This window comes from Manis javanica, chromosome 3, assembly GCF_040802235.1.
Source record: "Manis javanica isolate MJ-LG chromosome 3, MJ_LKY, whole genome shotgun sequence".
Taxonomy (NCBI): Eukaryota; Metazoa; Chordata; class Mammalia; order Pholidota; family Manidae; genus Manis; species Manis javanica.
Genome location: NC_133158.1, coordinates 35,615,632 through 35,628,387, shown reverse-complemented (window position 1 = coordinate 35,628,387; position 12,756 = coordinate 35,615,632). Strand labels below are relative to the sequence as shown.

Sequence of the window (12,756 nt, the reverse complement as noted above, 5' to 3'; positions counted from 1 at the left end):
GGATTTCCAACAGAAGTGATCAGTGAAACCTGCCCATCAGGAAGTAAGTCAATAGGTGGTAGATCTGAGCTAGTTCAACACCTGAAACCAGACAGGCATCCACAGCGTGCTCGGAGGTGAGGCTCCGCAGTGGGGGGCAGGAGAACACGCAGAGCTACAATCACCCTTGGAAATCCCTGACTGTGGAGGACCTGGAACTGCACATATGGAGGGAACAGCACATGCGTGTCTCCCCCTCCACTTCGGGATACCTGATGCTGAGTGGAGCTACCATTTACAGCATTCTCCTCACTTTAGCTCCCTCTTTCTTTCCTTTTACATTGAAAACACTATCTGGTTCTTAATGCTGAGTGTAGGCGAGCATGTGGAGACCTGGAGGCTCCTGCAGGCTGCCGGTGAGGATGCACACCTACAAAACCACTTTCCATTTCCCACAGCCCAGTGAGGTTGAGGACACGAGTGCATCACCTGGTATAAACCCTACAGCAGTGCCACGCACATGCACAAGGAGATGTGTGCAAGAATGCCCACTGTAGTCGTGTGGGTAATATAAAAAATGCACCTAAATATGTAACAGGGGAACAGAGATTTGTATGATGGACTACTACACACCAGTGTAAACAAAGGAATGAGAACTATACCTGGCAACAGGGGGGAATCTCACCCCTAAAGTAAGAAAATAAAGTTACATCTTGAAGAGATATCCGCACACCCATGCTCACAATAGCATCATTCATAATAGCCAAGAGGTGGAAGCAACCCAAGTGTCCACTGATGGATAAATGGATAAACGAAATGTGGTCCAGCCATACAATGGAATATGATTCAGCCTTAAAAGGGAAGGAGGTTCTGACACAGGCTACAGCATGGATGAAACTTGAGGACATTCTGCTCAGTGAAATAAGCCGGCTGTAAAAGCACAAACATGGTGTAATTCCGTTTATAAGAGGGCCCCAGGGTAGTCCGATTCACAGAGACAGGAAGTGGAGTAGTAGGGGCCAGGGGAGGGGGCGGGGAGTGAGTGTTCATGTGGACAGTGTCTGGAGATGGACGGAGGGGGTGGCTGCACAGCAGTGAGAATGCACTGAATGCCCCTGAACTGCACACTCAACAATGGTTAAGATGGGCAATTTTATGTTCTATGTATTTTACCACAACTAAAGATTTGTAAAAAGCAGGTTGCAAATTATGAAATGATGTACTTGAGGTTTAAAGACGTGTAAAAAACTCTATGGTAACAAAGTTATAAAAGCGTGTATGGGAAATATGTACACGAAACCGTGGGGACTGCCTAGGCTACGTCTAGGGGAGCAGGGGTGGGATGGGACTTGAGGGAGGTCCCCAGGGCCATCCGTCTCAGCCATAATGGTTTATTTCTGAAGGCGGGCAGTGCTTATACTGTTCTCCACATTTTCTTTGCATCTGAATTACTTTATTAGCGAGAGTACCCTGGGGTCTGCCAGGTTCTGGCGACTGGGGAGAGGGTCTGTGCCCTCCCACAGGGGCCTCTGGGCCAAAGCTGAGGGGTCCGCAGGGTCACCATCAGCCCAGCGGAAGGCAGGGGTGCCCTATGAACACGTCTTCAGTTTTCTAGTTAAAATAAGCAACTCCACTCCACTCCCCCAGCCTCAGCCTCTGGCAGACCTCCAGGATTATTTTACATTAATTTAAGATCACTAATGAAGAATAATTAACAGCTTCAAGGGAGCCTGGCAGACCCTGTGTTTAGAAGTGGTTAATTATGCATTGTCTGCAAAATGCCCTTTTTATACTCTTAAGTTTTGGGGCGGCTGGTGGCTGTTTTAAATAACAGAATATGGCATCAGGCAAAAAAGCCAAGAGATTCTGTGTGCGGGGCTCCCTGGGGGAGGATCTGTCTGGGCAAGGAGAGCCACCAGTTCCGGAGCCTCTATGGAGGGTGGGGCGGCAGTACTTTCCTGGCATTGGCCCTGTCGACCCCCATGGGAGTCAGGAGAGGCAGGTGATCACCCCTCCCACCTGGTGTGCAGGAGGCTCAGAGGGAAAGCGCCTTCTAGAGCATCCTACCAGGCTGAGGCCTGGCCAAAAAGCCGAGTTCTCATCCACCTGCCTGTGTGGATGTGTGACCATCATTTACCGTCACGAGCTGATGGAAAGAGGATGCATCCAGCCTCCAGCCCTGTGCGTCTCATTTGCTGGGGTGCCCAGCTGGAGCTCCTCGGCTGGCATTGTATGACCAGGTAAGACGTTGAAGGTCCCACTGCCAGGCTGTGTGACCTCAGGCCAGCCACTTCTCCCTATGCCTTGGTTTCTTTGCCTGGAAAATGGAATAATCACATCCCCACTTCACTGGGTTAGTGCTTAGAATGAGCCGTAGCTTAGCATGGTGACTCCCACATAGCAAGGGCTCTGTGAGCCTCAGCATGACCTGCCTTTCTTTCTAGTCTCAGCCCCAGACATAGGCCCTCACTTCAGCCTCAGCTTTGACCATTTCTGAACCACACCAGGCTCCATTCTACCTCCATGTTTGTTCATGCTGTGTTCTCTGCCTATAGTGCCTACCATGTCTGGAAACATCCTTTACCTACTGGCAGCAGAGATGCCACCTCCTGCAGGAAGCCTCCCTTGATTTCTTCCAGGTGGCCTCCCTCGTGCTGCTGGTTTCTTTGTGCTATCTCTATTTATCCCCTGGCCTCACCCTTCATGGCTTGTTAGTGGTGTCTTTCCCCCTGTGGGCTAGGAGCTCCTGTCTATGTCCCAGTTGTCTTTGGGCCATACTCAGGGCTTGAGAAAAGAGCGCCTGCTCTGAGTGGGAACCCCCACAATGGGCTGGGGCCAAGAGGCCTCTCACGGGTACCCCTGGAGGCTGAGCCAGACCACGTGACCTCCAGAGGTGACTCTCAGTTTGTCATCCCCTCCCTAAGGCCCTTCATGGGTTCCCCACTCTGTGCAGCACAAAGCCCAGCCCCTGACCCTGACCGCCAGTCTGTGGCACCCCCTCCCAGACTCACGGCATCTTGCTACCACCTGAAGACATTTGCCCTTTGAATGCCCCTGGGTTTTTTCCATGTGCTTTTCCCTCTGCCTAGAATATGAGTTGGTCCTCCTTTCTCAGCCCAGCCAACTCCTCCAGACATTTTACAACCCACTCAGCTGTTACCTCTTCCCTGAAGCCCTCACACTCAGTCCTGCTCCTTTCTCAAGGCTCTGACCACAGCTCCTATCTCGCCCAGCTGAGCCCCTGTGAGGTGGGGCAGTGACTCATTCATCCCTCCCACCCCATGCCACTTGGCTTGAAGCTATGGAGCCCTCAAGAGAGATGCCATCTTGGGACAAAAGAGACCTGGGTCCGGGACCTCTGGCCCCGCTTACTTGGCTGGGTGCCCTTTGGTCTCCACTTAGCTGTTCAAAGTGGGGGCTTAATGGCTCTTTTGCAGTACAGTTGAGGATTAGCCATCACATAAAATACTCCATCCTCCTAGGCATTAAAGAACTAATAGCCAGAATATTGCAGGCTTCCTGGGGCGGTAAGAATAAACTGGGGTGGGTGAGCATGAAAGGCTCTTCCACTTGCACGGGGCTCAGATGCGGTTGGGGCTAATCGGGGCTCAGATGCGGTTGGGGCTAATCGGATGCAGAACAGGCCTCTCTCCCTGGCACCCACCCCAGAGTGGGGACGTCCTTTCTGAGGCAGCCTTGAGACCCCCAGTGCCTGTCCCCTTCAGAGAAAGCTCTTGGAAGAGAAAATAAGAGCTCCCACACTTCCCCAGAAATGCTTGCATGCTAATAGCCGCGGACTTCACAGAGTGTGAAATCAGGAAAAACCAATTCCCTCAGAATAGCCGGTATTCTAATCCCCTCCTCAGAGGGCTTCATCACACCCTTGACGGCGACCGTGGCCACAGCTCCGTTATGCCCTTCCCGCTGGCCTGCACACCGGCGCTTCTCAGCCAAGGTGTGCATATGGACCAAACACACATGTGGAAAACACCATCAGGTTTGCTAACATCTGGGCCTGTGGTTTCTGCAGTTCCCAAGTGCCACTGCCCGTCATCAGGTCCAAATCCCCAAAGAATGGGGAAACTAGGGCTCAGAGAGTGGAAGTGATCTGCAGAGTCACACAGAGGGGGAAGGGACTTGAGCTCTGGTTTCCTGACCTCCAGAACAGGGATCCCGATTCAGCTTTCCCAAGTAAGTCTCAAACCCCTGCTTCGCTTCAGGCAGTCAAATCCTTCAGTGACCAGAGCCTCCCCTGAGGCTGCAGGGGGTGGACTGTGGCAGGCCAGGGCTGCCCTCCATGGGGTCAGACCTGCTCAGGAGCAAAACTGCTGCAGGGCCCATCCCAGCCCCAAGGAACAATGGAACACAGCTCCTGGCCACAGAGCACTCTGGGTGACCACTTTTCTGCAGAAATCCTACCAGGTTCAGGACTGCAGGAAGAGGAGAGTACAATTAAACTGCGCTGCAAAGTGACCTGCAGCAAAAGCTGCTGCTCTTCCTGGCCAGTGGCAGGGAGCCGGTAGCCAGATGCGGAGGCCACCTCAGCAAGCGTGGGGCGAACGATTCCCCACAGCCCCAGTGCCCAGCGGCGGGGTCCTCCCCACAGGTCCACATACCTCTTATAGACTCCGTGCAGTGGCTGCAGACACAGGAACTGCCAGTAATCCAGGCAAAAGGCCTTGAACTTGAGCATTTTCGGCTTTAGGTGTCCAGCCCGACTTCCTTGGGGCCTCCCGAGACTCAGGAAGGGGTGGTGGGGGCTGGGGGAGGGCGGCTCTGGCCGGCCGCGGAGCCCCCTTCACATGCCAGGCCCTGGCCAGCGGCTCCCGCAGCACACGCCTCCAATACAAAGAGCTGTGTGCACAAAAGCCTAGCAACTCATTGGTGTAGCTCACCCAGGCAGGCTCAGACTGCTGCTATTCTGGTGGCTGGGGCTTCCTGGGGCTCCCCCAGGGGTCCCAGGAGCAAACCGAGGCAGCCCTGGCTGTGTCGAGTTGCAGGGGCCCCTGGCCCTTCATCCCGAGGGGCCTGGGTGCTAGGCTCCTGCCCGCAGCTCTTCAAGCCCCTTCTTCCTACTGGACCCCGGGGCTCCTGGCGGCCGTGCCAGCACCTCACCAGGCAGTCACCCACCTGTCCGCCTGGCCTGGGGGTGGCTGAGGCCCGGAAGACCGGGTGGGGGGCACAGGCAGGGAGGGGGCGAGACAACAGACAGACAGGGCAACACCGGCTTTGGTTGCCAGATCAATTGCGTTTGGCGGAATCCCGACTGGGCCGCCTGAGCAAAAAGTCACCGCGTAGCCACATGGTGTGGGTGGGAGAGCTTGGCTCTGAAAGGCAGGCAGAGAAAGACGGACAGGGCCGCCCAGAGCGTTGCCCGGGCGACGGGGACACATTGATAAAATCTAAAATGGAACCTCGATGACAGCTGCTCATTGGCTGCTGGGAGGGTCTTGTCCTAGCAAGGGAGGGAGGGATGGCTGTGGCCAGCCCAGGGCGTTGTTGGGCAGGGACGGAGGAACCATAAGCGGAATGGGTGGCCCTGTGGAGCCCAGGGCCTGGCAGGCACAGGTGACAGAGCAGAACCACGGGGCCGAGCCTCCCTCTCCCTAACCCTCCTGGTGGGTCCCTGACTTCTACTCTGACTGCCCTATGGCTCATCTGCAGGGACCTTAAAATGCCACTCTTCTGCCCCACACCCGTACGTGCCCCCTAACTGCTCTCAGAATGAAGGCCAGGCTGCTGACCTGTTCACCTGGCTCCTGCGACTGACCTCTCTGAGGTCCCCCACGCCCAGATACCTGGCCCGTTCATGTCCCCTAGGCCACCATGCCCCTGGGGCCTTCTGTGCAGCCCCCTCTGCCAGAGATGCCATGCTGGGCTGCTCCTCACCCATCAGATCGTACCTCAAATACCTCCTCAGAGCCTTCCCTGACCATCTGAGCCCCCTCCCCTCTCCACCCTACCTGATTTTCTCTGTAGGACTGTAATCAGTCCTGTTTATTTACTAATTCCCCGTCTCTCCACAGGCTGCCACACAAGCATCTCCAGGGTGGGGCCCACGCCGCACTTCTCACTGCTCGCCTCTGGCTCACCCAGGGCCAGCCCACTGCCGCAAGAATGACCCCTCCCCAGCCATCAGTGCTGAGGAACACTCCTCGGAAATGTCCCGACTTGGATGGCCAGAGCCAGGAAGGCCCTCGATGCAGCTCAGCGAAGCCTCCCACTGCACAGACGGGAGCATGAGGCCCAGGGAGGGAAGGGCACGCTCAGCACCACCAGGACGGGCCAGGGGATTCAGGAAATGCACGCTGTCCAGGCTGGTGAGAGAGGAGCCATCAGACACCTGCTAATAACCACGGGGCAGGTGCAGGAGGCAGGCGACAGCGGCCACCTGCCAAGGCTGACGAGCCTGTTTACCAAGGTGGCGGGCAGGCCGCGCCAGCCGCCCTGAGATGCCGCCCCACCCCCTTCCCCGGACGAGGACATCAGCTTCCCTCTCACGCTCCTGGTAGAGGAAGCCGGCTGCGCCTTTGAAAGGAGGCAATTACTGGCTGGAACCTTTGTTTCTGAATTCCCAGGCCGTGAATGGGGCCCCCAGAACCTCTGCGGGCCCCCGGCCGAGTAGCACCTCTGCCTGGAGCCCGAGGCATTCTCAGTAGCTTCCCCGGAGCAGCAACTGGTGCCCCACTGCCCTAAAGGCAGGGGTGGGAGGGCGCGGTCGGGGCCCTGGGTCCAGGGCCTGGGACTGGCACCAGGGCACCTCTGGTGTCTGGGTCTCAGCTTTCCTCATCTGTGAAATGGGAACATTGAGCCTGGCTCTGCCTGTGTCCCAAGGCTGATGTGAGGGTCAGAAGTTAGGTCACATGCGATGGCAAGATCACAGGGATGCGGGCAGACTCCATCTGGCACCTACCTCTTCACAGCTCCTCAAGCAGGTCCAGCATGCTCCACCTCAGGACCTTTGCACTGGCCATCCCCACAGCCTGCATGCGCTGCCTTCAGGCAGTCATGTGGCTCAGCCCTTTCCTTCTCATCTCTGGTGACAGGACACCTCCTCACAGGGCTTTCCCTGACCACCCACCCATTACTCTCTTCCCCCTCTACCCCACTTATTTTTCTTCACAGCACCTATCAACCCCTGACACATTACATTAAAGATGGATTCCTCTCTCCATTTGCTGCATGACCCCCATGACCTGACACAGACTTGGAAAAGCAGTGGGACCATCCATTCTGTATCCCGAGGGTCCAACACCCACATGTGTTCAGAAAATAATGGCGGGTTATGGGTTGGGGTGCAGAACTGAGGGCCCTGCTGTCTTTGCCCTGAACCCCAGCTTGGTCCTGCAGGGCTGTGAGGTCAGGCAAGGACAGCCTCAAGGGTGGTGGTTGCTATGGCCACTTCTTGACTATGACCGCCTGCCTGGTCTGGCAAGAGCCAGGGCTGGGTCAAACCTGAGGGGGCCAACCCTCCTTTCATTCCAGAGCCTTCTGTGGCCTGGCCCCGAGCAGGGCGCCAACCAGCGGCTGGCAGAGAGGTCAATGTGTGTGGAGCCACACGGCCGTCAGCAATGTGGGTGGCTTCCAGAGAAGCTGGTGGCTTGGGTACTTACAGGAGAGCCTGAACCTCTCACCCCAGGCAAGCCAGGCAGGGGCTGTGGGAATGCAGTGTGTCCGTGTGGGTGACGAGGGGGCAATGGCATCGCGAAGTGTTCAAATCCCAGCTCTGCTCACCAGATGAGGTTTCTGAACGAGTGACTTCTGTACCATGGGGTAGTAATAATAAGTAATAACTAATAAATCAGGCTAATTAATAGGCCTGTGTAGTTGTCAAGAAGTGGGACCCTGTCACGCTCATCAAATACACGCCACTCCTGTTCACATTATCCATGGCCGTGGCTGTGCAGTGTCCACGAACAGGCTTCCACAAGTGTGCGTACAACCCAGCTCTCCACCCAGGAGCCGCACCCTGGGGGCTGCCCAGCCAGGGCAGGCTCAGGGTATCAGAGCTGATCCCCACAACCCTCTCGCGTCGATTGCCCCCGACGTGTGGGGCCCTGGCCCTGCCGGCCATCTCCACTGCCCCAAGGGTCTCCTCTCAGGTTTGTCTGGGAGCCCTTTAAGGACGCCAGGTTCCTCCAGGGGACTCGGCTCTTGCCCAAGCCCCTGCCTCACCCTTCTACGCCCTCTGTGCCCTGGCCATGTCCCCCCTTTGCCGTTCTGCACATAGCATGCCCTTTTCCCACCCCGCCCTGGGCACTGGCTCACTTGTACTCACCTCTACAACACAGTGGGGCACCCCGCACCCTGACTGCACCACTGCACACACACAGCCCACGTGCCAAGCCCACTTGGGGAGCAGCTGCCTGTCCCTGGTCCCTCAAGACAGTGTGGGGACACCTGCTGACCTCCAGCCCAGGGCACCATCCCCAGCACTCAGGCTCCAGCCCTTTGTTGCAAAAACAGAGAATGCTTTCTTGTGACAACATCTGATGGAAACACCGAGTTACAAAACGCAAAGTGTGAAGGCAGAGGCCTTCAGACACCCCTGCTTCCTCCATATACAGTCTGAAAACCAAGAGAGATCATCGGTTTCTCCCTTAAGCAGTGGCCCTGCTCAGCATGGCAGCTGTCAGCCACAGGCTGGCCCTCAGGAGGCCACCAGCCTCGGGTCCCAGGGGAGCTATCGGCTGAGCCCTGGTCTTTAGGGGGACCTTTGACGGTCACTCTGGTCTCTGGGGGACCACTCCTAGCTGGACTTGTTCTCAGGGAACGTGTCAGCGGTACCTCCAGTCCCTGGGGAAACTGAGCCAAACGAGGCCACCCCTGATGGCATCATGGGGCCCAGCCTAGGTGCTGAAGGGATGGGTGGGCCCCGGGTCCCTGGGCAGCCTGGAGGGGAGGGAGCAGCAGTACCTGTACCGGTCAGTGGAGAGGCGGCTTCCAGTCTCCAGGGAGCTCCTGGGGTGGCAAAAGTGAAACAGGGTTACTGAAGACCCCCACACACAAACACTCCCAGGGCCGTGCCTGCCCAGGCCACACCGCGCGGTCCCAGGACACAGGTCCTGGGGCAGGTGAGCCACCCTGGCAGAAGCATTTAGTGCCCACATTCAAGAAACCATGTGCTTTTTTTCCCTCTGCCCTGTCAGCAGAGAAGCTGCTCCGCCTCTACCCGCTCAGCCATGCCTGCCCCGGGGGAGCAGCTGATGTAACACAGGATCCCCAGGGGGCGATGTTGTCAAGCTGCACCTCTGGCCTCCTGCACAGGACACCACCTCCCTAGCCCATCGCCTCAGAAGTCCAGGGCCCTCGTCTGTGGGCCTGTGCTCGGTGCCACAGGCTTTGCCATTCTGAGCCAACGCCGGGGGCCTGCCACGGATCACCCGAGCTTCAGTTTCCTGAGCCACCTTTGCTAGAGCCTGGATGGAAACCCGCCTGCCAGAGGCTGACCTGCGAGGCTGCTACTTGCCACCCAGCTACAGCGTAGCTGGTTGCCAGCCCCACGTTCAGCAGATGAGGTCCCCCAGGACCAAGCCCTGTCGCTGGTGACTCCTTCTCCAGCCCCCACTGAAGAGGTGGCAGGTGGGCTTCCCTCTCCCCTGGAGCCGGAGTCCCTCAGCAACTCTGCCTAGGTGCCAAGAAGGCCTTGCCAAGGGCCGGCATCAGGATGTCCCCCAGTCACTTCCCCAGGCTGTTCACTGCCCTATGCTTGCTCCAAAGGGTGCCGGGTTTTCTAGGAAGGAGGCAGGTCTCCCCTCCATCCCATGCCAGGACCCATGCTAGGCACGGCAAGGAATTCCTGCCTTCAGGAAGCCCCAAGTCTGCACAAGCGGATGCAGCTCTCAATCCCACCCTCGCCTGGTCACTCATACATGGATGTGTGCTAGGTGTTTTCCCAAACACTTTCTCATCCTAGTTGCATAAACCTCATGAGGCACGAGGGATCATGCCCCCCACCCCACCTAACAGTGCTAAGAGTGCAGCTCAGGGGGGGCCTGTGCCTGGAACACCATTCCATACCTGCTGCCTCTTTAGCCCATAGCAAACTCATATTCACTCTACGAAACCCCACTTAAATGTCAACTCCTTTGTGAGTCTTCTTTGCCTTCCCTGACCCCTACGCAGATTCCTTTCTTCCTTCCTTTCCCTTTTCCTCTGTCCCTCCTCCTTTTCCTCCCTTCCTCTCTCTCCGACTTCCCTAATAACAGTGAATATTTCCTGAGCATGCCTGTGTTTCTAGGCACTGGTGTTAACACTTCATGTGTATCACCTCATTTAGTCTTCATCACGGCCCAAGAGGGAGGTCTGGTGATGCACCACCAGATTGATACACGGGTTCAAGATCTGGAAGGATGTAGAGTATTTTCCAACCAGGCAGTATTGTCACCGAAGTATACATGTGAAAATGGGGACCATCCTCTGGGCCCTAAACCTGGGGTGGCCCCTGCCTGGGCTCTCCACTCCTCCCCACCCCAGGGACCCCCTTGGTAGCCTGAACCCCTGGCAGTCCCCCTCCTGGCAACTTGCTGATCCCCCCGACAGCCCAGCTAGGACTGGCTCCGAATGGAGCCCTCCCTCTGCCACGTGCCCTGCAGGGCCAGTGCAGCCTCGTCAGCCACAGGCTAAGGACCCACTACCCCCCTTCTGCTCACCAAGGCCGCAAACGGGAAAGGCACGGGTCAGAACTAAGTTGTGGGGCATGGAGAGGCCGCCGCCTGAGCATACCTGGATTTGGAAGCAATCACCTGAGCTCAACCCCCAGTTCCAACCTGGAACGTGCTTGAGCCCCCTAAGCCTCGGCCTCCTTGCCCAGAACATGAGGTGGCAGTGACAGCTGCACCTCACACAGATGCTGAGGGAAGATGAGAGATGGCTCCCAGGAAAAACCAGAAAACGCCAGTGCGTGCACATCTGAGATACTCACGTAGCTATTATTACACATATATTGAGATGTTGGAGCTTAAAGGTTACAACATGAATTCTAGAGCCAAGAGGGCCCGGGTTCAGGTCCTAGCTTTGCCAGGTACTAGCTGTGTGACCTTGGGCAAGTTAACAAACCTCTCTGTGCTCGTTTAGTGTCCCATCTGTAGTGTTTTGGGAAGATTAAATGGTTAATATATTTAAAGCACTTCAAACAGTACCAGGCACAGAGTCAGCATTCCATAAAGATTAGCATATTATATTATTTAATATGCCTTATACCACATGGAATATAGATTATATTAATGTGTGATACCAACAGCACATAAATGAGATTTTACTGTGTTATATTAACACACTTGTTCTATATTAACAGGTCTTTGTTTCACTCAATATGAAATCTTCATTTTATCCTTCCTTGCTCTGGGTCACCTGGTGTGAGGCCTGGCAGCCCCACGCCCAGAGCTCTGTCCACCTGGCCCAGGATCTCGGGGGACCCCAGACCAGGCTCAGGGACATAGAGCCCTCTGCCCACTAGGCAGGGCTCCAGTTCCACCCCCACCTGGGGGATACAGCCCACTCTGGCCACCCTGAATGAGGCGGCTTCCCTGGGGACACCTCTTCCTCTCAGTTCCCTGCCCCCTGGCCCTACTTGATTGGGGGCTCCTGGGGAGGCCACTTCCTTTTCCTTCAGAAAAAACTGGCTGCTCCAGTCCTACTCCCTGGCTGAGCTTCTAAACAGCACCCACCCACTTACACCAAGTTCACGAACAGGAAAAACTGCTCTGGGCTGTAAGAAGTCAGGATAGGACACCCCGGGTGGGGGTAGGGGACTGGGCCATGATTGGCAGGGGCACGAGGGGATTCTGGGGAGCTGGTCATCTTCCCTTTTGGGGTCCAGGTGCTGATTACATGAGTGTGTTGTTTGTGGCAGTGCAACAAGCCATAGACTGTATTTCAGTAAAAATATACCTTAAAACAAACTGCCTGGTTCAGCTCCAGCCTCAAGCAGCAGGAAAACTCCAGACCTTGGGCTCAGCAGGAGTAGAGAGGGTGGTCCTTCCCTTTGGTCATTCTCTTCCTGCCCAAGAAGCTGTGTGGCCTTTGGAAAAACCCCTTCCATTCTCCGGCCTCAGTTTCTCTCCACTGACTGAGGAACGGTCAGTATTTCCATGCCTGGATGTACAGTACACACACTGGGGTGCTTTTAAGGAATACTGACATGCAGATGCCTGGGCCCTAACCTGGACCAATTAAATCATAACCAGTGGGGCATGTTCCTGCACCTGGGGTGTTTTTCCTTTTTTTAAACTCTCAACTTGGAAATAACCATAGATTCACCAGATGGTAAAATAAGATACACAGGGGGTCCCATTTCCCCATCCCCCAGCCTCTCGCAGTGATAACATCTTGCACAACCATTGTACACCATTCAAACTAGGACATTGACCTTGTTATAATCCACCAAGGTTATTCAGTTATACAAGCATGTGCACTGTGTGTGTCTGTGTGCCTATCTCTATGTAATTTTAGCACATGTGCAGCTTTGCGTAACCCCTCTGTGATCAAATGACACAACTGTTCCACTGCCAGGCTCTCTTGAGCACCCCTCCCTCTACAGCTACACCCCTCCTACTGCCCAGTCCCTCACCCCTGACAACCTCCTATCTGTGCCCCATCTCCAAATGTTGTCACTTCAAGATTTGTATGTATAACATTTCAACATTATACAAACAGACTCATAAAGTATATAACTTTTTAAGGCTGGCTTTTCTCACTCAGCATAATTCCCTGGAGGTTTACCCAAGTTGAGTATATCAACAGTTCCTTCCCTTTTCTTGGTTGCATAATATTCCA

General features: G+C 55.6%; 1 protein-coding gene across 8 annotated transcripts in view; it reads right to left on the bottom strand.

Annotated features, from left to right (window-relative positions):
- Positions 1-12,756, bottom strand: part of IQSEC1 (IQ motif and Sec7 domain ArfGEF 1) — a 376,498-nt gene that overhangs the window by 135,394 nt on the left and 228,348 nt on the right. For 5 of the 8 annotated variants that reach the window (XM_037023623.2, XM_037023630.2, XM_037023632.2 and 2 more), the window contains exon 3: positions 8,896-8,940. The exons of 2 other annotated variants lie outside the window; for them this stretch is intronic. In XM_037023623.2, the coding sequence (XP_036879518.2) occupies positions 8,896-8,940 (45 nt within the window). Of the gene's footprint in view, positions 1-4,595; positions 4,616-8,895; positions 8,941-12,756 lie in introns of those variants that run through there. One more of the 8 variants, XM_073231109.1, reaches the window with a different exon arrangement.